Source organism: Macrotis lagotis, chromosome 5 (genome assembly GCF_037893015.1).
Source record: "Macrotis lagotis isolate mMagLag1 chromosome 5, bilby.v1.9.chrom.fasta, whole genome shotgun sequence".
Lineage (NCBI taxonomy): Eukaryota > Metazoa > Chordata > Mammalia > Peramelemorphia > Peramelidae > Macrotis > Macrotis lagotis.
In genome coordinates, this window is record NC_133662.1 from 146,615,253 (window position 1) to 146,640,675 (window position 25,423).

General features: G+C 35.3%; 1 protein-coding gene across 2 annotated transcripts in view; it reads left to right on the forward strand.

Annotated features, from left to right (window-relative positions):
* Positions 1 to 16,554, forward strand: part of PDE7B (phosphodiesterase 7B) — a 494,425-nt gene extending 477,871 nt beyond the window's left edge. For both annotated transcript variants that reach the window (XM_074187651.1, XM_074187650.1), the window contains 3 exons: positions 405 to 501; positions 5,956 to 6,036; positions 12,675 to 16,554. In XM_074187651.1, the coding sequence (XP_074043752.1) occupies positions 405 to 501; positions 5,956 to 6,036; positions 12,675 to 12,919 (423 nt within the window). In that variant the 3' untranslated portion in view covers positions 12,920 to 16,554. The remainder of the gene's footprint in view (positions 1 to 404; positions 502 to 5,955; positions 6,037 to 12,674) is intronic.
* Positions 16,555 to 25,423: the final 8,869 nt, after the last annotated feature.

Sequence of the window (25,423 nt, forward strand, 5' to 3'; positions counted from 1 at the left end):
AATGTGACCACTAGGGAAGTGAGGTCCAAGCCTTCTCGCACTGGCTTGGCTCAGGGCCCACTGCATCTTCAGCGTTGGCTGGCAGACTGTCTAGAGACAGGCTGGGGCAGCTTCCTCCCAAAGCTCCATCCAGGCAGCTCCACCCTCTTGACACTGGAATCTTCTTTTATTCTCTGCTACAAGTGAGAGTTCTGAAGCAATATTTTGTGGCAAGAGGTGAACAAGGTCCATTTCCATAAAGAGGTCTGTCAGGAAAGGAGACTTTTTTAAATGGTGCTGCTATCTGATGAAGCAGAAAGGATGCCCAAAGTTTGGTCTTTGACCCATAATCCATGTGCTTCTGACAGATTACCTGCTAACAATCTCTGCCTCTGCTCCCTCCCTCCCCACCATTCATTTTTCAGATTGCACTGAAATGTGCTGACATTTGCAATCCTTGTAGGATGTGGGAGATGAGCAAACAGTGGAGTGAAAGGGTCTGTGAGGAGTTCTACAGGCAAGGTGAGTGGTCTGGTAACTGAGTTTTTCCTCCTTTCACCTAACCTGGTCAAGGGTTTCAAACTGGAAATGGGTCATCTTTCATGGATATCAGTTTCTGCAATCAGCTCTGTTTGCCTTAATCTTCCCTTTGAAATTTTTAACAAACTATCCTGATAAAGAAAAAAAAGATAAAATAAAGAACTGGATACAAAAAATAAATACATAAGTAAATGAACAAGTGGAGGAAGAAAAGGAAAGGAAGGAAGGAAGGAAGGAAGGAAGGAAGGAAGGAAGGAAGGAAGGAAGGAAGGAAGGAAGGAAGGAAGGAAGGAAGGAAGGAAGGAAGGAAGGAAGGAAGGAAGGAAGGAAGGAAGGAAAGGAAAGGAAGGAAAGGAAGGAAAGAAGGAAGGAAGGAAAAGGAGGGAGGGAGGGAAGAAGGGAGGAAGGGAGAGATGAAGGAGGGAGGAAGGGAGGGAGAGAGGAAAGAAGGAAGGGGAGGGAGGGAGTGGGGGGGTGATGGAAGGAAAAGAGAGAAAATAGAGAAGGAAAAAAAGCAAATGAGGAGTCCAGAGAAAAGAAGTGAGAAGGCAAAGAAGGAATTACTTTTTTTAAGTAGTGGGAATGAATAAGGAGAGGGGGAAAATAGAATGGATTAGAAAGCAAGGAAAGATTAAAGCAACTTCTCTGGTGGATTTATGATAAAGAAGGCAATTCACCCCAGAGAATCTGAACACAGACTGAAGGAAGGACACTTTCTCTCTCTCTCTCTCTCTCTCTCTCTCTCTCTCTCTCTCTCTCTCTCTCTCTCAATATTCTTGAGGTGTCACTATCTTTGGGGGGGGTTATGTTTACTCTCACAGCAAGATTATTGTAATAATATAAAATAAATAAATCAAAAACAGGGTTTTAAAAAAAAGAAAGCAAGGACTCCTCTTATGGTGCACTGAGAGAAGAGTCAGGCATAGGTCTACTTATACCACTCTGACCTTCATTTTAATGAGCTGTGTTAAACTGAAAAAGTCATTTAAATGCTTGGGTTAAAGGTTGGGTAGTGGGGGGAAGGGGAGGAAATAAGAGGACAATGTTTTCTTCACTAAATGGAGAGAAAGAGAAAAGGAGAAATATGACAAAAGCAGTCAAATATCTATCCCCTTCTTTTAAGAAATGAAAGATACTTGCCAAGAAAAAGGTTAATCAACTCAAATAGTTTCAACAATGAGATGGGATGATAAAAACACAAAATCATTTTCAGTTGCATGATAATTTATAATCTCCCCACACTGAGAGCAGAACAAGAGCAAATATGCTGTAGCTGTAGCAAGAATTTAGGCTACTTCTTTAATACTTTGTCCTCACAAACTTTGACAGACCAGATAAGAGCACCAAGTTAGAACCATGCATACTTCATAGTTGTGTATTTTTCCAAGGATATTAATAAAGAGTGGATTATTTCCTCATATATGTGGTCTGACTCCCTCCTACATTTCCAGGCTTCTTATACCTTAATCACCCCCCTGCCAAGTACTTTGTGATCAACTGACACTGACCTCCTCATTATTCTTTTTTATTTATTTATTTAAGTCAGTAGGATCAAGTGGCTTGCCCAAGTCCACACAGCTAGGTAATTATTAAGTGTCTGAGATCAGATTTGAACTCAGGTACTCCGGATTCCAGGGCCAGTGCTCTATCCACTATGCCACCTAGGTAAGCCTCATTATTCTTTATTAAAAATTTCATCTCTCTCCATGTTGGACATTTCCACTGGCTATCCCCCTACCTGAAATGTCTCTCTTCTCATCTCTGCCTACCAGAATTGTGCAAGACTCAACCAAAGTATACCTTACAAGAGATTATTCCTGATACTTCTTAAGGATTCCCCATCTCCAAATTTTCCTGTATACATCTGGATCATCTATCATTGTATGGTCTCGCTCAACCTCCATTAGAATGTGAACTCCCTGAGATTGGTGACTGTCTTTCGCCTTTCTTTTTATATTCCTAGCACTTATGCATTTAGAAGACATCTTCTTAATTATAGCAGTTTGGGGGAAATCAGTTAAAAGTATCTAAGAAATGGTAATAACTACCAAGGCAACAAAAAGATAGGAAGTTTTGTTTATTTTGCTAAAAGGAGAAAAAAAAGAGAATCAAATAAGTTATATCTGAGCCCTACTTAAGGTGGATGTAATGGTGATGACAGACAGCAGAAAGGAGAACTATTGAAGTCTAATTTTTATCCAGTTTTCTCAACCAAAAGAATGATCTTTGAACTAGACAGGATAGAATAAAAATAATAGGGAACTGAAATATGAACAGTAAGAAAGCAATTAGTTGCTATCTATTATTTCAAGTCTAAGGCCCAGGGTACTGAGAAAACAGAAAAATGTGAATGTGAAAAGCTACTGCTATTAATCTTTGAAAGATGTAGAAAACACAAGTAGAAGTATAGACCTAGAGAAGAGAATATGTTTTCCTACTATTAAAAAAAGGGAAAGGGTGAAGTCTTCAAACTATAGGTGAATAAATTTTCCTAGGAAAATTCTAGAATGTTATTAAAGGGATGATTTGTGAATATATAGAAAAGGAATTTGTGATTAGAAGAAACCAGCTTATGCTCAAATTAATCACACTTCCTTCTTCAAAAAGATAATCCAGTAGCCTCTCCATTGCACCAAAAGACCACCACCTAGGGAAGCTCAAAATTCCTGTCAAAGAAGTTGAGTCATGCTGTGAGAGTATGACCATTAATAATAGCCCAAAGCCTTTTTTCCAGCCAACAGGGCCATTTAGCTTCCAATTCCCCCTGGAGTCTTTCCTTCCCAGCACTCCAGGGGAATTGAAGGCTAATTGGCCTCCAATCAGCACCATTTCTCAGGTCCAATCTCCTAGGTCCCTTCCCCATGTCCTAGAAATCCAGCTAAGAATTCTATATAAACACCAGACTTCACTGGTTTTGGTGGGGCGGGGGGGGGGGGGGGTGAGAATGCCCCACTCCCTCTGGGAAACCAGAAAGAGGATACTCAATTCCACCCTTTAGACCAGGCCTGTTTCCACCATCATCCTGCCCTGCCCTTCATATTGAAACTCCCTTCAATAGTCAGATGGTTTTACTGTCTTGTTTTGAGTTCCATATTTCCCAGTATTGGACTTTTGATATTCCAAACTGTCCTAAGTCTCTATTCTAAACTGGTAAATAAGTGGAATTCTATAAACTTAAAATAAATTTTAGGAACACATCTTAGCAATGGTTCATATTCTTCTTGGGGAATATATTGTGACAGGATAGATGGTATCATGCTTAGGGGAATAAGAACTGATTGAATGTATGGACCCAAAGATCAGCCCTTAATCACCTAATGTCACTTTAGAGAGAGGTCTCTAAACTTGAAGTATCTTGTATTTTTTTAAACAAAAAAAAATAAAAATATCAATAATTTGGTTCAAATGGAATGATCATAAAATTTGCAAATAATAAAAAATTAAATGTTGATAATAGAGTCCAGATCCAAAAATTCCTTTATAGGCTAGATGTCATTAGAAATATCCAAATAGAACATGGATGATCACTTGCTGTGGTTGCTGTAGAGCATTAAAAATTAGACCAGATAATCTCTAAGGCAATTTATAACCCTAAGAGTCAATGATAAATTATATGCATTTGCTGAAGAAAATGGAGTAATTGAGTAAAGTTTCATGGGGTGGGGGGAACTAAAGTTCACCTTTGAGTGATGGACAAATGGTTTTAAAAGAATGAAAAAAAGATGATACAAAAGTAGAAATGAACACAAAATGTTCAGAAAACAGAGGGTAAAACAGTATGACTTAATTTTCATGTGGGATAGTATATTAGATAAGATTAAAAATTTAATACAGACTGGGGGGGGCTTTGAATAGCAAGCTAGGGAAGTTAGAAATTAACCTTACAGATAATCATGAGCCCCTAAAGGGCTTTGAGTAGAGAGGTGGTTTGATGACAATGATGTTTTAGGAAGGTTAACTTGGATAGAATAGATGCAAGGTAGCGTATTAGAGTATAGAATAATTGACTTGGATTCAGGAAAGAATGGGTTGAAATCATGCCTCATTTAATTAGCTGTATGACCTTGGGTCAGATACATATTAACTGTTTCCTTCTATGTAAAATAGAGGGTCACAGGGTTGTAGTGAGGAAAGTACTGAATAAATCTTAAAGTATTACAGAAATATGAAGGACATACACTTATTTGAGAGGAAAACACTGGAAGCATGAAATTAAGTTAGAAGGCTCTTATAATAAGCCAGGTGTGAAGTGATGAGATTTCAAACCAGCATGATGGCAGAGATCATAAAAAAGTCAGATAATATAGGAGAGAGAAAAACAAGCAGGATATGGTGGCAGATTATGTATGGAGGACATGAAAGAAAGGGATGTGAAATATGAGTTCAAAGTTTCAAACACAAGTGACTCAGAAATAGGGAAGTGAGGAGAGAGAGAACAAATTTTGGAAGACTTTCTTTTTAATAGAGAAATTGCATATCTTCTGAAAATCTAAGGGTAAAATATTTGAGTAGTAGCTAGAAATTAATAATATGGATTGGATTAGTAAAGACTAGAAAGTTCCTAATGTTGCTTGAGTTTAAGTTCTCTATTTGAAGAGGTTAGCTAGGTGGGGGGTGGGGGTGGAATTCCAGGCTTTCTTGACATCCTTAAAAGGGATTTTAACATCTGACCATAATCATTATTGCTCTTTTACTGACTCTTCTACATTTTGAATGGCTAGACTACTCAAACTACCTCAAAAATACCTTCAATATCCCCACATAAAAGGGGGACAGAAAGGGAGCATATATGTAAGGTCAGCTTCCCATGAGGGCTTTTTTTCCTACCAGCTAGCTAACAAAAGGTATTTACCATCTCTAAAAAGAGCCACTAGTGGATTTTTTGCCTTTTATTTCTATTATATAAATCCATATATAGTTATCCATTTCAGGAGATTAACAGACACATGAAGGTAGATTTTGTTAAATTGAGTTATGACAGTTGCAGAGGATAGGGTTTGTTTTTTTCTTAAATCAGATTTCTCTACTGCCTATTTCTTGTCCATTCCTGGCTACCATCAAATGAAAAGAAAACCATCAAGAGAAAATCCATCTTCTTAACTGGTAACTCAGAATTTGGCTTTTGACCTCCATTCCTAGGACATAAGCCTGCTTCAGGTTCTGTGGTTCCTGATGTAAGACTTCTCCTGAGTCTGAGACTACTTGGGCAGATCTTGTGGTAACCTGAATTGACTGTTGATTCCGATATTTTAAAATCTCACAGTAATTACTGGGGCTGGGCAGAGCAAGTGAGCTTTAAATAAAAGCTTTTTGATGATGACAACAGACCAAGCACAAATTTCTGGAGTTTCTTTTCCCAACTAGGTGATGAAGAATTATAAACTCATTTTCATGAATGCCAAACCACAAATATATCCTCTTCTCCTTTCTTCTTAGGTCACCTCGAGCAGAAATTCGAACTGGAAATAAGTCCTTTTTGTAATCAACAGAAGGATTCAATCCCTAGTATACAAATTGGTAAGCTGGCCTCGAATTTTCATTTTAATTTAGTTTGTTATGGACTTACTGCTAGGAGTCACACAACAAATAAACAAACCCCTACATAGGTCTGTAAAACTGAAAATGGAGTTTGATAAGATTCCTTTGAATAGTTGAACTCAGAGAAGAAAATGAACTGCTGGTTATTTAACTAAATAGCACATGTACAATACGTTTTAAGATATGCACACATAAAGGAAGCTATGCACATATAAAGGAAAAAATGAAAAACAGTGCAAAGGCTTTGTTGAAGAACATGAATTAAGCTCCATTAGCTTTACAAGATAGAATTGAATCAACAAAATTCAATCTTTTTTTTTAATACTTCACCACATTTCCTTAATTAAGAGCATCTTAATCCTATAGAATTAAACCTGTTATTAAACTTATAATGTGGGGCGGCTAGGTGGCACAGTGGATAGAGCACTGGCCCTGGAGTCAGGAGTACCTGAGTTCAAATCCAACCTCAGACACTTAATAATTACCTAGCTGCGTGGCCTTAGGCAAGCCACTTAACCCCATTGCCTTGCAAAAAAAAAAAAAAACTAAAAAAAAAACTTATGTTTATGTAATGACTAAGTGTGAAGGAGAAAGTCTGCCATATTATCAATTGAAAATTCTATTTTGTTTTATTGCATTTATAACCCTCATTCAGTTTCATGTAGACCTCAATCCTTACCATCAATTCCATTATCCTTATTGTTAGCAATGCTTCCTGAGGCCCACTTCATTCTTTCATTTTTTTTACTTTTATACTTTGATGTGAGGCATGTAATTTGAATTACTTTCAAAGTTTTGTGACTCAAAAAAATATCTAATTTGATTTTACTATGAAGTTAATTTGAAGCTCCTTGAGGGCAGAAATTGTTTCATTTCTGCCTTTTCATCCCCAGCAACTTACTATAGTACCTGTAATATAATTTTGCTATTCTGTCATGTCCACTCTTCATGATCCCTTAGACCAAAATATACCAGGTCCTTCTATCCTCTACTATCTCTCAAAGTCTGTTCAAGTTCATGTTTATTTTTTTCCATGACACTATCTATTCATCTCATCCTCTGTTGCCCCTTTTTCCTTTTGTCTTCAATCTTTCCTAACATTGTCTTTTCCAATGAGTGTCACCTTCTCATTAGGTGGTCGCAGTATTTAAGCATCATCTTTGGAATTTGATCTTCCAGTGAATAGCCTGCATTAATTTCTTTAAGTATTAGGTGATTTGATTTCTTTACTGTCCAAGGGATTCTCAAAAGTCTAGAACCACCTTTGGAAAGCATCAATTCTGTAGCGTTCCACTTTCCTTATAAATTCTCACAGCCATACCTTACTGATGGAAAAATTATAGTTTTTAACTATATGGATCTGTGTCATTAAGATGATGAGCTGTTTTTTAGTAGGTTATACAGATTTGTCAGCTTTCCTTCCAAGGAGAGAAAGCACCTTTTAATTTCATGGCTACAATCACCATCTACAATGATCTTTGAAACCAAGAATATATCTGATACTTCTTCCATTTCCTCTCCCTCCAATTTGCCAGGAAATGATGGGACCAGATGCCAAGATCTTAAGTTTTGGTTTGGGTTTTTTTGTTGGTTTTTTTAATAAGCTTTCAGTCAGCTTTTACATTTCCTCTTTCACCCTCATCAGGAGGTTTCCTAACTTTTCTTCATTTTTCCATTCTTCCATTCTATCCTCTTCACAATAGAAGAGGAACAAAATCAAGTAGAAACAACAGTAATAACAATTTGAGGTTGTTGATATTTTTCCTAGCAACCCTAAGTATGGCTTTTGATTAATACAGCCTGGCATTTCATATGATATACACTGCATTAAATTGAATAAATAAGGTTTTTCACATCTTTTCCCATCTTAAACCAATCATGTGTTTCATGTTCAGTTCTAATTGTTGCTCCTTGACCTGTGTACAGGTTCCTCAGGGTCAAGTAATGATCTGGCACTCTCATCATATTTTGTTTTGATTCACATAGTCAAAGACTTTGGTGTAGTCAATGAAGCAGAAGTAGATGTTTTTCTGAATCTCCCTTGCCTTCTCCCTAATCCAGCAAATATTGGCAATTTGGTCTCTAGTTCCTCTGCCTCTTCGAAAACCAGTCTGTTCTTCTAGTAATTGGTTCACAATTTGCTAAAGCATAGCTTGCAAAATCTTAAGCATAATTTTGCTGGCATGTGAAATGAGTGAAATTGTTTGATAATCTGAACATTCTTTGGGATTGTCCTTCCTTAGGATTGGGTTACAAACTGACCTTTTCTAATCCAGTGGCCACTGTTGAGTTTTCCAAATTTGTTGGCATATTAAGTACAGTAATTTAACATCATCATCTTTTAGGATTCTAAATAACTCATTTGTAATTCCATCAATTCCATTATCCTTATTGTTAGCAATGCTTCCTGAGGCCCACTTCATTCTCCATGTCTGGTTCTAGATCACACTATTCTGCTTATCAGTGATGTTAAGAAGATCTTTCATGTATAGTTCATTTGTGTATTCAAGATACCTCTTCTTAATCACTTCTCCTTCTGTTAAGTCCCTACCATTCTTGTTTTTTTTTATCATGCCCAGTTTTTGTATGAAACATTCCCTTGATATATAGGTGCTTTAAAAAATGCTCATTGAATAAATAAATGAATGAATTTCTCAGAACAGGGGTAGATACTTTAGTAAAGATCACCACTTCTTTGAAATATTAGCTTTTAAGAAATTTGACTAGCCATTATATATATATAGAAAATTCTGACCCCTGGACAATATTTATAATAATAGAGGCTACATTCTAAGGATGTCAGAAAAAGAATTACTACCTTCATGCTAATAAAGAGAAGAAAGAACTCAGACATTAGATAAAAATAGGATTCACAGAACAACATCCCTTCTCCCTACAACTTTTTCATTTATTTCTATCCTCTTCACAATAGAAAAGGAACAAAATCAAGTAGAAACAACAGTAATAACAATCCATCTTGTGCTCATGGAAAACTAATTTAGAAAATGTTTTACCTCTGTCCACCTACCATCTTCAGTAGGTCTTCTTTTATACCCTAGGGGACAGAAACTGACATACTCCTTGCCTTCACGCAACAAACTCTTTGAGGTTCGCTCTATGAATTTCTATCACCTAGGACACATTCTTATTGCAAGGATTGGATGGGCCTTCAAGTTCTTTCCCCTTCTTTCTCAAAGAGTTCATTACCTTGCTCCCCTTATACTTTGAGAGTTTTTGTTGATATTCCTTCCCTAGCCTCTGAATTAATCAACCTTCTCAAATCCAGCAACTTAAACCTTCACTCCATCTCAATTATCCACGGGGACAATAACATTTTAAATCTCACATTTAAAACCATGATCCTGGACTCCTGCCATCTCCCCTCTTACCTTCACCTCTCTTTTTATATTACCCTTAGCCTCACTTCTCCTAAACCTATTGTTCATCTTCACCACAACCTCCATTCCTCTCTTTTTCCCTTGTTTGTCAATCCTGCTCAGACCTCATTTTCTTTCTTTCACAGTCTTAAGCTTAAAATTATCCAGTCCAGTATATCTTTTTACTTTAAGTATTCCTTACTCCTTTGCTCTTCTTCCATTTATACCTTACTATTCTCAGCCTTGGATCACCTCCATTTTTACTTTCCATCAAAACTACTGGAGGGAGTAACAACACTTTTTCACTCTGTGTTCACTACAAATTCATATTATCTAACCTTAAGTTTGATGCTGTAATCCTTTTATTCTTTTAAAATTCACTTTCATACTCTTCTCAGAGGCTATTCCATTCCTTTTCCCCCCATATGTATACAATGTTATATCTATTCTTATTTTTGTTAGCAAATGTCTTTGCCTTTTAGTTTATTGAGAGACTTGAGAACATTCATCTCCTGCCTCCTCAGTGAAAGCTTTTTACTCAGCCATACTCTATTCTTTCACTACATTTCTTCCTTGGTGTTATTGTCATCTCCCTTGAGCTCAAATAGTATTCCTACACAAATGACATTTACAACTATAATCTTTCCTTTGAATTCCTATCCCTTATTGTCAATCACTTTCTGGACATTAGTACCTCAGCATTATTCCATAGGTTCAAAACTGAGCTTATTATCCTCCTCTCTAAGCCCACTTTTCTTCAGATTTCTTTTTTTCCCTGTTAAGGACATCCTTCCAGTTACTCAGATGAATCTTTACTTTTCTCTCTCCCTCACAATCCTCCTCCACAGCATGTCTTTTCATCCATTTTCTCTTTCAACTCATGATACAATAATCTTAAATTAAAAGATGGTTCCTTATATTGTAGAAATTGTAGAAATATCATTGGTTGAGCAGTAATCACAACAGAGTGGATAGAGAACTAGGAAGACATAAATACAAATCTTGTCTTCAGTATATACTCGCAATATGACCATGAGCATGTGATTTTATATCTGAGGATTCTAAGCAACTTCCTAAAACCATAATGTAGTCATAGGAGAATATGTTGATCTACATTTACAAAGGGAGTTTCCTCACCTAAGAACTGTGTATAACTATGAAATCATAGGTTCAATCTTTATTCCTACATATTTTGTATTTACCTATCTGTATAAAGGTAAGTTGCTTCAGCAACAGAATGACGAAGACTTGGCAACTGACTGGATATGGAGACCACTTAAGAATGTGAAGAGTTCAGGATAACTCCTAGATTAGAAACATAATGGAATGAAGAATAAAGATATCCTAGACAGAAATGGGAAAAAATAAGAGAAGGGATTAGAGAGAAAGAAAATGGATTTCATTTTGGACATGTTTAGTTTAAAAAGTCTCTGGGACATCTAAGTGACATCCAGAGGAAGCTTGTGAAACAAATATAAGAGCTCAGGATCAAGATGAGGACTGGATACAAAAATTTAAGTGTAATCTGCATAATATAACAATTGAACCCATTGATGAAATTATCAAGAAGGTTGTTATGGAGAGAAAAAAGGTCAGAGCTTTAGTATTCATCCACACATAGAGGAGATAAGTGATAATATCCCCAAAAAGAAAAAAAAAGAGGATAACTCAGACAGGTGGGAAAAAAACCATAACAAAGCTTCTGAAGAAAATCCAGGAAGAAGAGGTAGTCAGTAGTGTCAAATGATACCACATGGTCAAGAAAGATGAGACTAAGAAAAATGCCACTGGATTTATCAATAAAAAGTTCGTTGATGAACTTGAAGAGAACAGATTCAGTCAAGTAATGGGAATGGGAGCCAGATTACAAGAGATTATGAAATGAGTGGAAGGTGAGAAAGTAAAGAGAATTAATGTTCTTTTTTGCTTTTTAGGAGTCTGCCAATGAACAAGACATATGTTACATAAGAATTTAGGGGGAGCGTAGTCAAGAGAAGAGTTTTGGGGTTTGGGTTGGATTTTTTTAAAATATGATAGAAATCTGGGAATGTTGTAGATAATAGGGAAGCATTCAATAAATAAAGATATAATGAAGATGAATAAAGGGATTGAAAGAGGGCAATTTTCATGGAGAATATGTTGGTGTTTAAATACTGTAGCAGAATAAACATTTTATATTCAATGGTACAAAGATATTAACCTTAAGATATATTTTTTAAAAAGTTTAGATAGACAAGAAGTAAAAGAAATAAAAAAGTATAAGGAGAAAAAAATACTTATATGCATTCCCTGGTATGACTTCGTTAAAAATTCTAAATCAGATAGAAACCTACATTTCATTCTTTCCCCTGCAGATTCATGAGGTATAAATTATTCTTGAATTAAATTTTAGAATTTTGACATGTAACTGAATTTTCATACAATATGTGAAGATACATATTTAAAGTGCTATTTAGCATATCCTTTGGCTCTTTTCTAACTGAAGATCAATGAAAAGATGAATTGATATGTCTACTGAAATATCCTCAGCAATTCTAAATTGGTGACATATTTATGGTGGTATTTTTTACATTGGTTTCTAATTCTCATACATCTAAATTCCAAAGAAGCACAATAAAATCTTATTCATTTAGAATCTGTACAGAGTCAAGTGCTGATCTTTGCTTAGCAAACAACATAAATTAATAATGTAAGATATTTAAAATGGGTTCTCTGTTAAGCATTCATTTGCATTTAAACAAGTTCCTTAAGAGCCTTTACCCAAAAATGAGTTTGGATTGGAGTAGTGCATGAACTGAAGTTTGTCTAGATTAAGGTTTTGTATAGCTTTGAAAATGACAAAACTATATTTCTTTAAAAAACTAAATTTATGTACATATATTTAGACATGTAAAATAAGAAAAAAAAGAAGGATTTCTGGCAAAGTTGCCATTGATGCCTACATGTTTAAAGGTAGTTTAAATAAAGGGATTATTTACAACTTTAAGGAGAGAATTCAGTAATCCGACCTTTTGACTTTAATCAGACAATTAATCTAAATTGGTGATATTTTTTCATAGAATCAGCTAGAGCTGTTAGGGATCTTAGAGATCATCAGTTTAAAGATGAGTAAATGGAGACCTAAGAAGTTGAAATAACTTGTCCAATGTCAAACATGTGGTGAACAAGTATTCTTTTCATAATTTCACTCACTTTGTAGTTTTCTCATGATGACCTCTCCTTTGAATTCTGTTTTTCCAGGTTTCATGACTTACATTGCTGAGCCACTCTTCAAGGAATGGTGCCATTTTACAGAAAACAGTCCCCTGTCTGAAAATATGCTAAGCAATCTCACTTCAAACCTGGCCAAGTGGAAAAATTTACAACATACACAATCTAGCAGCGGTGGTGGCAGTAGTGACAGAAAGAGCAACAAGATCAATGACCAAACGGGTCAAGGAACTGAAAATGAGGAGCAGACTGTAAATGAAGGAGACACTCCATAACAGCAGCCCTGCCCTCTTCCCTTTGGCACTGCAATCTTCTCTCTTGCTAGTCAAGATGAAGTTTGAAATCTCAGTGTGCACAGGGCCATCGAGAGCATGAAAGGAAACAGAATCTCTAAGGGGGTCCTTGTCAGTAAGCCCAGACCGTTTCTGGGTTTTGTTCCTGTGCTCTTTTGATCCCCTCCATCCCCATTTTTCTAAGTGTATCAAAGCCATTTGTCATTTCTGATCATTAGCTGCTTGAGTGAGGAACTCCGTTCAATAAATGCTAAGACTGGTCCCAGGAACAGGCTTCGCAACTATCAGGGGAAGATTGGAGAGGAAGGAAGGCATTCTTGCCCACAAAACTCCATTTGCCCTTGGTCATACTGTGACATGCAGCAGTTCATAGGTCCAGAGCACTGGACAGTTTTTTTTTTTTAAATCTGGCTACTGAGCTGCACAATAAACCACCAGCAAATTTGGGACTCAGAGGACATTGGTTTTAAGTGTGTGGGCATAAAAGAGGGCAAGAGAAAGAATCTTTTATTTTAATAATAATAATAATAATAATAAACCTTTTTAACTTTTATATTCTGTGCACTAGACAAAGAATCTAAAACTCTGGACTAAGATCACTCCATCTACCCAACCAGTCCCCGAGGAGGATCATTTTTGTTAATAATTTTTATGCCACTTTAGATTAAGAGACTGACATCTTTCTCAATTGAAGGAACAGTAGTTTCCTGTCAGATCTATGGGGAAGGTGTTGTATGGTCCATTCCTTTGCACCATTAGCCAACCTGTCATTTTTGATGCCTCTATTTCAAGGACATGTTTATATCCACGCATGTACATTTCCTGTAAATACAAGGCGCTACTGATTCCCATGCCAAAATCCATAAGTATTATGGGATTGCTACCTGTATAAATAATGGCACTGTGAACAGAATATTGTTAGTTTTAATACAAGAGAAAGCATTTGTAAATATGGTATAGAGTTTATTAATACACAATTGTATGCAGATAAAGGCCTTAAATTTAATCATCTTTCTTCTTCTGAAAACTTCCTGAACTCATGTCCTTCTGAACTGCCTTTCCATGCCCATCTTTTTCGCTTTTCTAGCTGAGATCATAAAAAAACTGTCTAATAGTCTTTTTATGAGAGTTTTTGGAAACTTCACATGCATTCCACTCAAGACCGTAGTGTTTAAATCTATGGCACCTGACATCACTTCCTCAGATGAATGAGATCCTTCACAAAGCCTGAAGAATTTTTCAACACAGCGATGTTACCCATTATATCCTGACAAGCCAAGAGATAAGCTTGTGTTTCTTGGACTCTTGCTATGGGCAATGGCAGTCAGCAATCTCTAGGGGAATCTAGAAAGTTTCCCAGACCACCTATGACTCGGCCACCATGTACCGGTTTGGGGATTCCTATGAAACTGTCTTTTTATGGCTACAGTACCAAAGTATCCCTTCGTTATGGTTTGGATTATTTCTTTGGTCTTAAAAAGTAGCTGGTTTTGATTTCCTCAATTCACAAAAACACTCAGTCCAACTGTTTCAGTTGTAGGGTGTAATTATTTTTTAAAAAAAGGAAAGCATTTTGTTTTCCTTTCAAGCCTTTAGTCTTATTGTCAAAGGTCACTGACTAATTACAGCTTTGACTAGAATAGTCACCTTAAATTGTTCTTTTTAGGTCCAATGTTTTTTTTTTTTTTTTTTGCAAGGATTTGCACGTTAAATCCATTATGGCTTTCTACTTCTCTGCCAAGTTCTGTGCATTGAACTATGTTGCCACACAAGTTCTATCTTAAGTCATGTTAGATGAGATGAAAATAGGTGATGCTGCTTCTTTTACCCTTTAAAAGCAACACTGCAAAGGAAAGACAACCATGTCTGCCATTACTAAGCTATTTCTGAAATCCCAGCTATGGACAGTTCAATCTTATTTTCTAAAATGCAGCAGTTCTCTCTCTTTTTATATAATGAAACATTAGAAAGATGACCTAATTATAATGAATATCTTTGGAAAGCTTAGCAGAATTAAAAGTTTGATAGAAAATTTAGGAATGTGAGATATCTTGGTAATCAAAGGAAACTACTAGGTAATCTAATTCAATTTATGAAAATTGTATAAAATGGATGAATGTCATATTGAAGTTTGTGAAAAAGATAAGTATGAGAATGACACTGTTGCAAATATGTGACACTGGTTTTTCTTGCTCTGCAGTGGTTTCAAACTGACTTCATAACGATAATTCAAGTTGTTCTTAACTATCTCCAGATTTAGGGGGATATCAGTACGTGAAAGTTTGGATAGGCTCCTCCTTCCAAATCTCTCTAGTCTATCAGTTTTAGTTGGATGTTGTAGAGAGGGTTTTTGAAAAACCTATTATTTAACATCTTTAAGATCATATCAGGGAAGGTAATTATGGGGCTAATAAAGTTAAGACTGAAAAAGGTGAGATCTTTTGTAGTTAGTTATGTGACTTCTTTGTGTTTAAGAAATGCCTCATGTTTAAATTATAATTTAAATAAATGAAAAAGGTTTGTGGGGTGTTGTTTTTGTTTCCAAGATTGCAAAAGAATGAGTCAAAAACATAAATATAAGAATTTGGGGAAGGGGAAGAAGATGCCACAGAATACTACCAAATACCTAGTAGTTAAAACCCATGGAGCTAGTTTCTAGGATACAGGTTGTGAGTATATTGAACAATAGTGCATGAGCTAGCTCTGATTGTCTTGCTGTCTAATTAGCCCTAACTCAATGTCTGCTTGTCCCCCTTTGTAAATTCGTTTTCTCCTATTGCATGCTATTTAAATATTGCTTAGCATTAGCATCTCCAATAGAGGACTGCAAATGAAGGAGATGGCAAAAACAAAATCACTTCTGAGGTCCTCTTCACTTCATAGAATGTTTCATATAGGATCATCTTTAAGATCCTCTAAGTCTTAAGAAGATTATTAGTTACAAGGAAGGTACTGGATTCATTGATTTTATTTGTGCTCTTATTCCACTCTACCGTGGTTCATGAATCTTCAAGAATCGATCCTCATTTCTTCGGAAGAGAGGAGTCGTCAAAAAGTCAGAAAAGCAAAAAGTAAAATCAAGTTGAAAGAGTACTCAGCTTGCTAGATGAGAATGAATATTTGATTGCTCTATTATGATAGCTGTAAAGAAACAATCAAGTTGAGTAGGCATCCACAGGCACTATCCTAAATTCAAGTGAAGATTAGGCTCCTTTCCTAATTGCTTAAGGGATCGTGATAGTAGCCAACAATTCTGAATGATTTGCAAGATACCTTTTTGCATAACCCTTTGCATACTCCCTATTATAACCTAAGTATGAGTATGAATATGAGCTATGAGTACCACTTGCAATGATATCATGATACCTGTTACCACATAACAGTTTGGAATTGATTCATCCCATGTGCATCTATATTTATAAGACAAAATACTAAAACTGGTTCCTTTTGAACAAGTTTCCCAAAGGATATCTTTGAGACTTAAAAAAAAGTTATAAATTTTGTCCAGCCTTGGTCTCTCAGTCATTGGATATTCCAAATGAATGGTGAAAAATAATGATAATTCATATAAAACTGCTGCACTGTGGAAATGGTCCAGTTCTCAAAAATACACTCATTTCAAGGATCAATCTACCAGTTATTGGTGGGGTAGTGGGGGGGGGGGGGTAAAAGGGCAACTAGAAAAGATGATTCCTCAGATCTGCTTCACTGAAACATTTCCACCTTCATTCCATGGAGTGATGACAATAAGACATGTCAGTAAAGGCATTAATAACAACAATCTCTCTTACTAATTAATTTGCTGTGCCCATTCCAAGAATACTTTTCCCATAATACACGTGAGATATCTCTTATAGATTAAAATAGCAAACCAGATTCCCCTTAGAGAAGGGAGCAGAGAATCAAAAAAAAAATTATATATATATATACATATATATATATATATATACACATTTGATTGTGCAATTTCAAAGAACTACTTGTTAAGAATATAGTCTAATATATCAGAATTGTGGTCGCCTAAAGATAATTGCTTAGTACAATAGGAATGAGTAAAGTACCCAAATCTTTCCAGAAATTAAGAAGCAAAACAGTACACTGTTTCCTCACACTCATGCTTGGGTGCCTTTCTATTTAATCATTCCAGGTAAATTTTATCAAAATTTAGTCAAATTCCTATAGTCAGATTTCTTAAGAGGAACAAAAAAAGCCATGACCTGTTTACAAAGAAAAATGTCCTTTTCTACATTCTCAAAAACTCTATATCAGGAAATAATAAACAAGAGTCAAAATCTAGTGCTCTAATACAACAGTCAGACATGCTTTTCAAAAGTGCTTTTCAAAATCTGAACCCTTCAAAACTTTGAATATCTCTGGCACTAAGCCAAATGGGAAGAGAGAGATCTTTCTATCCTTAGATACTGCCTGTAAATAAAGTTAATGTATATAAACTCTAGCTATTTAAAACAGATGACGTTTTGCTTTCTAGTAGTCTTAGCATAGAATTAGCTTCAAAAGCTAAAAGATTACCCTGAGTTTTGAGTATCTTTTAGCTGCTGGTTTAGAAATAACTCTGCAAAGAGATAACCATGGTCAAAATAAATTTTAAATGTTAGGCAAATAGCAGTAAAGAATTGTTTTTTCACTTATTTTACATTGGGGACCTTCCTAGTAAATCAGAAAAGCAAAGAAATCACATCACCTTGAATTTATTATTTTTCTTAACTTCTTTTTCAGGTTGGTTAATGATCCCCAAAATCTCTTGCTTATATCACAACCAGGAAAAATTATTATTTAATGATTTTTATCTTTGTCAATGCCATTGGTTTCTATTAAAGGGCCCTTGCCTTTTTAGGCAACTCAGGTATTAAAAAAAGGCTTTGCCAAAAAAAAAAAAACTTTTAAAATAAAGTTGATGTTTGTCCTTCATTCTCAAAGAAAACTATGATATCAGGGAGGTTGATGCCATGACAAAAACATGAATTGGATGAGTGGGGGGTTGCTGTGCTAAGTCACCAGCCTCACTTTCTCCTTTGGAGATGATAAAGTTAGAATCCACTTCAAATTAGCATTCATGTTAGTGGTGCATGAACCAAAGCAATTATTCACTTGAGTTAGGATTTTAGTCTGTCTTACTCAGATTCTCTTCCTTAATGACCTACTGGATCATAAGATTGCCTTAAGTGTCTCTTGAATTCTACATTTACTGTCCCCAAAGAAAGAGGCAAATTTTACATGACGGACCGGATTCTACACTGGCTACACATGTCAAAGCAGATTCTCAGCTTATGTCCATTGCCTGATATAGTTATATGAGATACTCTTTTGACTACTTCTAGGTTTTTTTTTTTAAAGTTAAAAGTGGAGCAAAAGAATTAGTACTTGAACTTTTGGGGGATACAGTTAAGAATCAAGATACTTGAACACAACAAAATAAGGACCTTTACCCAATTTGTCATTTGTCTTTCAATGGGACATATGGTTTTGGAATTAAGCCAGTTAAATTTTTAGAGCACTTAGATTAGAGATTATTATCAATTGATTTGTCTCATTTATCCAGACAAAACAAAAGCTTGAAAAATTTGATGGTCTAGCACTTTAACCCACACAGTAACCCAATTAAAATTTTGCTTTCACTTTTAAGTGAAACCTCCAAATAAGTGGAAGTTCTACTTCTAGTCCTTCATCAACATTCATTTATCCTTTGCAATTAAAACAAGTTAGAGTCAGTTTATATATCATACCTTTGACTTGACCATTTTAGCCACCAAATATTTGTTAGATGTGGGCAAAGAATTTTAAGAACTAATTAAAGGGGGAATTATTGATGCTGAATTACACCAATTGTATGCAACTGAGTTACTTTTTAGATATACAAGAGAAAATCTGCTTTGTCTTATGTCATTTTAAAGTAATATTCTTTAACAGAGAAAACAGAGTTCTATTTGTTTTTTGACTTTGCTAGGGAAGACTGAATATAATCCTAGGTTAGAAAAGAAAAAAAGATTGGATCACATTCATAAAATATGCCAGTATATTCAAATTTTCATTAACCCAGTGAAATGTCTACCAACCCCACCATATAATCAGATAATGATAAAAATCCTTGACTCTTTTTAGCATTTTTCATTCATTTTTCTTTATCTGGTTACCTTAGGATATCACATTCTAGTAAATTCCTGAGCATGTGAACTTATAAGTTGCTAAGCTACACAGAACTAAACTCTATGTAAGTCATTTAGATGACTTTTTTGAACACCAAAGGTAAATTTTCATGGGAAAGATATGGTTTATGTAAACCATATCTTGTGAAAAAGAAAATGGCAAGAATGACATTATTGACATGTCAATATATTTAGGAATTTTTTTTAATTTTATTTATTTAAGACAATAGGGGTAAGTAACTTGCCCAAGGTCACACAACAAGGCAATTATTAAGTATCTGAAGACAGATTTGAACTCAGGTACTCCTGACTCCAGGGCCAGTGCTCTATCCACCAGCGCCACCTAGCTGCCCTCTACTCTTAGATTTAAATAAAGTATGTATGTCTTTCAATATATCCATTTAGCAAACAAATAAAATGAGATTGACTTTCTTGAAAACACATATGCATGTATTTTTTCCAGCAATAGATAAAGGGGTCCTAAATGAGAGTAGTCTTGAAAGAACTATTTTGTTATCAGTTTCTATCTACTTCCCACTTTCACTTGAAATCAAATCTCTCTGAAAATCATAGCCAAATACTAAGTTTACAAGAATTTCAGTGCTAATGCGAAAGTCTTAGATGTGGGAGGAAAAAGCCACTTATAAAAAAAATTAAATAGTGTTTGCACAGTATCATCAGTATAGATTCAATTCCATGGGGATTTCATTATTAATAAAAAATAAACTAAAATTTATTTTGTGGTCTCAAGAGAAAAACAAATGGAATTTGGTTGCTGGAATTTGGAAAGTTCTCAAACATAAAGAACACAACAGAGAGAAAACTGGACAGTTTTTCAGATTTAAGGGTGCTTTCAATCAGTTAAAGTCTAATGGAAAAATACAGCTCATTTAGACCATACTTCCAGAGGAAAGTCACATTGTAACAAAATTCAATATAACCAGCCCAGTTCAGATGCTCAGGAAAAGACCATAAGTTTTTCCATCTGTAAGGACAGAGGGTGTCCCAAAAGTCTGAATATAATTTTAAACTTTAAAAACCAAAAAGTATAAATGCTACAAATTTATAAAAAAGATATGTAAAAAAGTTATTTTAAATTTTTATATATATTGATGATTCTTATTAAAATTCAACCTGTCTTCTGTCATGGTTCCATGCAACTTTCAAACTCTGTAAAAATTCGCTGAATTTTGTTTTAAAAAAAAACTAATATAGAAATTTAAATAAATTTTAGATGAGACTTGAAAATTTGCAGCACTCATACTTCTGAAAAATTATTAAAGCTTGAATCTGTACCCTATATCACATGAGGTAGCATAATACAATGGAGAAGAAAGCATTCAATTCATAGCCAGTAAAAATGAGCTCAAATCTCAATATATCTATTATCTAAATGATCTTGAACTTGTCACTTAATTCCCATTACTTCAGTTTCCTTATTGGCAAGATGGGGAAGAAGGGGGAGGGAGAGACCAGGGAAGAGAAGAAAGGCCAATTGATTGATAGCTAAGACCCCTTCCAATTATAAATTTTATGTAGTTAAATTCATTTTAGAAGTCTACATAGATTTTAGTAACAAAAATATTTTATTTCTAAATAGTTCCAAAACTTCCAAAGTTTTCTTTTTACTCAAACTCCAACAGCTTGTCTGTTTTAATAGCACATCTCCATTTAATATGGATGGATTAATGTATATTCATCCCCAAGCAAAAATTTATAAAAGTAGTAATCAGCCGACCAATTATGGAGAATGAAAATATTTCATCTGAATGGGAATTTCCCAAGACAATTCACTAAACTAGGAATGGATGGTCCTGATTCTCACAAATGGAAGGGATTGTCCTTAAAAAAATTATTGGATTCTTTCTTTGGTGTATATTATGCCACAGAATAAGTAGTGAGGATAAGATTTCTTGACTGCAGAGACTTCATATTCAGCAGGGTTTTGAGTCAAGAAGACTCGAGTGTAAAATCCTGGCTCCAATATTTGCCTAGTTGTTAAGTGAGCAAGTCACTTTAACCTCTCTCACACTCAGTTTCTTTATCTGTAAAATGAAATTGAACATGAAGGTCTCTAAGGCCCTTCTAGTTCTAAATGCATAATCCTTGAATCTATGAACTATTTAAGGACTAAGTTCAAAGTCTCATTTTGGTAGACTTATGGGGTGACTTGCAACTAACTATTTAAGGTACAATTGCTCTTTTTTTTTTTGGCAAGGCAATGGGGTTAAGTGGCTTGCCTAAGGCCACACAGCTAGGTAATTATTAAGTGTCTGAGGGCAGATTTCAACTCAGGTACTCCTGACTCCAGGGCCGGTGCTCTATCCATTGTGCCACCTAGCTGCCCCTAATTGCTCTTTTGAAAGAAATTTATCATTTTCATCATGTAAGGGAGTTGGTCCCTACTTCCAGGAAAAGACCTTTCATCCATCAGGGAGCAGAGATCTCCCTCATATCTGTAATAAACTGGCATATATGCCTGATATGTCAAAAATTTCCATGTAGAAAATAAAAGATCACACCAGATTTGCAGGAAATTATTCAATTTTTTCCATTTAAATCAATCATTTGTTCCAAATATCATGTTGTTGTAAAGCCACATATGTATATATGTGTGCATTTCATGCATAGACACATATTAGAAGAATGTGTAGGTATATAATGTCTCATCAATCTTGTTGAAAACATTAGACTATGCGAAAATGCTATGACATACACATAAGACCAAAAATCAAATCAAGAGCATTAACTCTATCTTTTTAAATTCCTGCTGAAAGCATTCATAATTTCAGAAAATGGCAACTAATAAAAAGGGAATTATGAGGATGTGACTGCTTCTGATTTATCATGGAAAACAAATCACTTGGGAAAAACTTTTTATAGTTTTTTCTGGGAAAAGACAATAATCCTTCCAAAAATGGCAGGGCAAAAAAAGGCGGGGGGAGAAAGGGATGGAAGGGAAACAATTGAAAATGAAAGCAAATTTATGGAGGTCCTTCCTTAATTCCCTTCCTTTAATTTTTAGGAGAAATAATTCCCTTTTGAGTAGGGCACTAAATTAAAAGGCAATCTAGCATCAAAAAAGGCAAAATTCTTCAAGATCTTAAACTGTCACTGAATGGGGTTTAAATTAAGTAAAATAAAATATTGTTTTAAAATCTAAGAAGGAATGAAGAGAAGGAAAAAGATTCAGAGACAGAGACAGAGAAGCAGAGGCAGAAACAGACTAAAAATCACAGAAAGACAGGATGGAACAGGTCTTGCTTTATTCTCTTTCTACTTTCCTCCATATTCTTTCCTCATCAGTTCAGATCTTTTCTCTTCTTCCCTTTTTTCTTTCTTCTTCCTTCTTTTCTTTCAAAAATGAACTTATCAGGGTGGCTAGGTTGGCACAGTGGATAGAGCACCGGCCCTGGAGTCAGGAGTACCTGAGTTCAAATCCAGCTTCAGACACTTAATAATTACCTAGCTGCGTGGCCTTGGGCAAGCCATTCAACCCCAATTGCCTTGAAAAAACCTAAAAAAAGAAAAAGTGAACTTATCCTCCTTCCTAAACCCACTTTTTCTTTGCATTTCTTTTTCTGTTAGGGACATCCTTCCAGTCCCTCAGTCATCCACACTCATTCCACAACATGTTGTTCATTCACTTTCTTTTCTTTCAAAAAAAAAAAGCCCACCAGTGTTGATCACTTAGGAACAAAAGAATAGTATCTCTTGTTCCTATTCAACATTCATCCTGTTTGCTTTTCAAACTCCAACAGCACCTGGGGTGCTTTAACATTTGGCAGCAAAAAATCAGCAGCTGACATAGAAAAAGATAGATTTTCAATTTAGTTTAATTATACAAATATTTAGAAGCACTGATAATATGCTAAGCACTAAGGATATAAAGATTCCTACTCTCAAAGAACATATATATTAATTGAGAGACACAATATCTACACAAGTAAATGTAATAGGAGATAGAATGTGAAAGAGGGGAAAAAGAGAATCCAAAAAGTACTCTGGAGGAGGGAAGAACACTTTCAGCTAAAGAGGGCAGGATGACTTTATGAAATAAGAAGTACATGAGCTGGATCTTGAAAGAAAAGAAGACATATGGAAGCTGTTAGGAAGACAGCCTAGTGAGTAGAGCACCACACTAGGAGATGAGGGAACCAGATTCTAACTTCACCTCAGACCCTTAACTGTCTTCCCTTGGGCAAGTATCTTAATCTTTCTTTGCCTCAGTTCCTTCTTCTGTAAAATGAGGGAGTTGGTTTCAAACTTCCTCTAAGTTCCTTCCTGCTCTAAATTCTGTGGTTTTCTCATCTGAATAAATACAAATAGATGCAAGTAAGAGCAGGATGAGATCAGAGAACAGCTGGTATTCAAATTTGGCTGTAACAGAGTATGGAGAGGAGGAATCAGGAGATTTAAATTAGATTGAAAAGAGAGAGGTCAAAGCCAGATTGTGAAGGTCTCAAATACCAGGCTAAGAGATTTTATTTTATCCTAGGGGCAATAGAAAATCATTGAACATTTGTAGTCCGATTCTAGCGGGCTGTGGATGCTAACAGATACTACATGTTAAGAAATCACACCTAATTCAGGAATAAAGAGCAAGGAATCATTCATGTCCGTATGTCAGGAGGCAATCAGCCAAAGGAAACTTGAGGCCTCAAAACCCCAAACAAGATCTCTAAGGAAAGAGTGAAGCTTCTCTTCCAACCAATAGACAACAGTTGGGTGCTGAGAATTAGGGGTCGGGAGGAGAGGCAGACAGCCAGAAGACCTTTGCTCCTGCTTCTGAAAGGAGAGCCAAACCAAAATTGATGAAAACAGGGAGCTTGCTGTTCAAAGCAACAGCTATCCAGCCTTCCAGTCTCCGGATGTAAGGCAAAAGTATAATAAAGTTGAAAAAACAGAATGTAGTTGGTTCCAAACTAACCAACTTAACTCTCTTTAAATGATTGAAAACATTATGCATCAATGATTCAAAACAATATCAACCGAATTCAGTTAAGAAATAGAGGAATTTCTGCCACAGACCTCTAAAACAACCAGAATTTGAAATGATACAATATACTGATCTTGAATCAAGTCCCAATTCTTACCTACAGCTCCAGTTCACATTGCTTTAGGGACAGGTCAGGAAGCAAATGGGCAAAAAACTGACAAATACAATCTATCTCCCCCTATTTTAACTCTAAAGAAACAAACCAAAAAAGGCTGGCTCTAAGAAACAACAAACACATTCTAACTTAACTGAAACCTCAAATACTTAAGAATGAGTCAGTTCTTAAGATTTAAGGTTTTAACTTAAAATTTGACTTAAGACTTAAAGCGGAATTTTTTTCTCTTTAAATTCAAATATATGGCCCAGAAGTCCCTCAGTTTCTTGGCATTTCTACTAAAAGTTTAATACAAGTGAGTAATGTTTGTACACCCCACATCTTCTGCCACTATAAAATGTAGATGAGGACTCCTTCCTGGTAGAAACAAAAGCAGGACATGTTTGCTTTACTTCAGATCATAAAGTAATCCAACTTTTTTTATTAACTGGAAGATAATATTAGTAAATTTATCACCACCTAAAATATCTCTGATTTCACCCAGCTTAAATTTCCAAACTGAATTCTAAGTGATTAATCAACAATATTCCCTCATCAAATAGCAGGAAGCAGTTGTTGAAATTTTGGAAAAAGCTCAAATATATACAATCAACCCAATAATATTAAAGCAAAAAGAAGGGAGGAAGAAAACAAAAAAAGGATTTTTAGAACAAACTTCTTTTTCTATCAATTATAATAAAACCACCACATTTGATCTCTAATTTCACTATCTCTAAAGTATTAAATAAAGGAGTAAAAATAATTATAAATTATAACACCAGCATCTAAATAATACTTAGAGAGGGAAGATGAAAACATCTCATTTTATCAACAGCTATTCTAAAAGGTAAGTGCTCTTACTCTTCCTATTTTAGAGATTAGGAAACTAAGGCAAACAAATTAACTGACCTGTACTTTGTCCATTGCACCATGCAGTTACCCTTCTCTCTCTCTCTCTCTCTCTCTCTCTCTCTCTCTCTCTCTCTCTCTCTCTCTCTCTCTCTCTCTCTCTCTCTCTCTCCCTTTCCCACTCTGACCCCAAAAATATAAGCTCTTTGAGGACAGGAAGTGGTCCATCTTTAACTTTGTATCATTGAATTCATTGGTTGATAAATGAAAAAACATACATTCAATACTGCTTATGTGCCAAGCACTTTTCAAAGTGTTGGGAACACAAATACAAAAGTAAAGAGATTTTACTGACTTCAATGACTTTGAATTTTAATAGA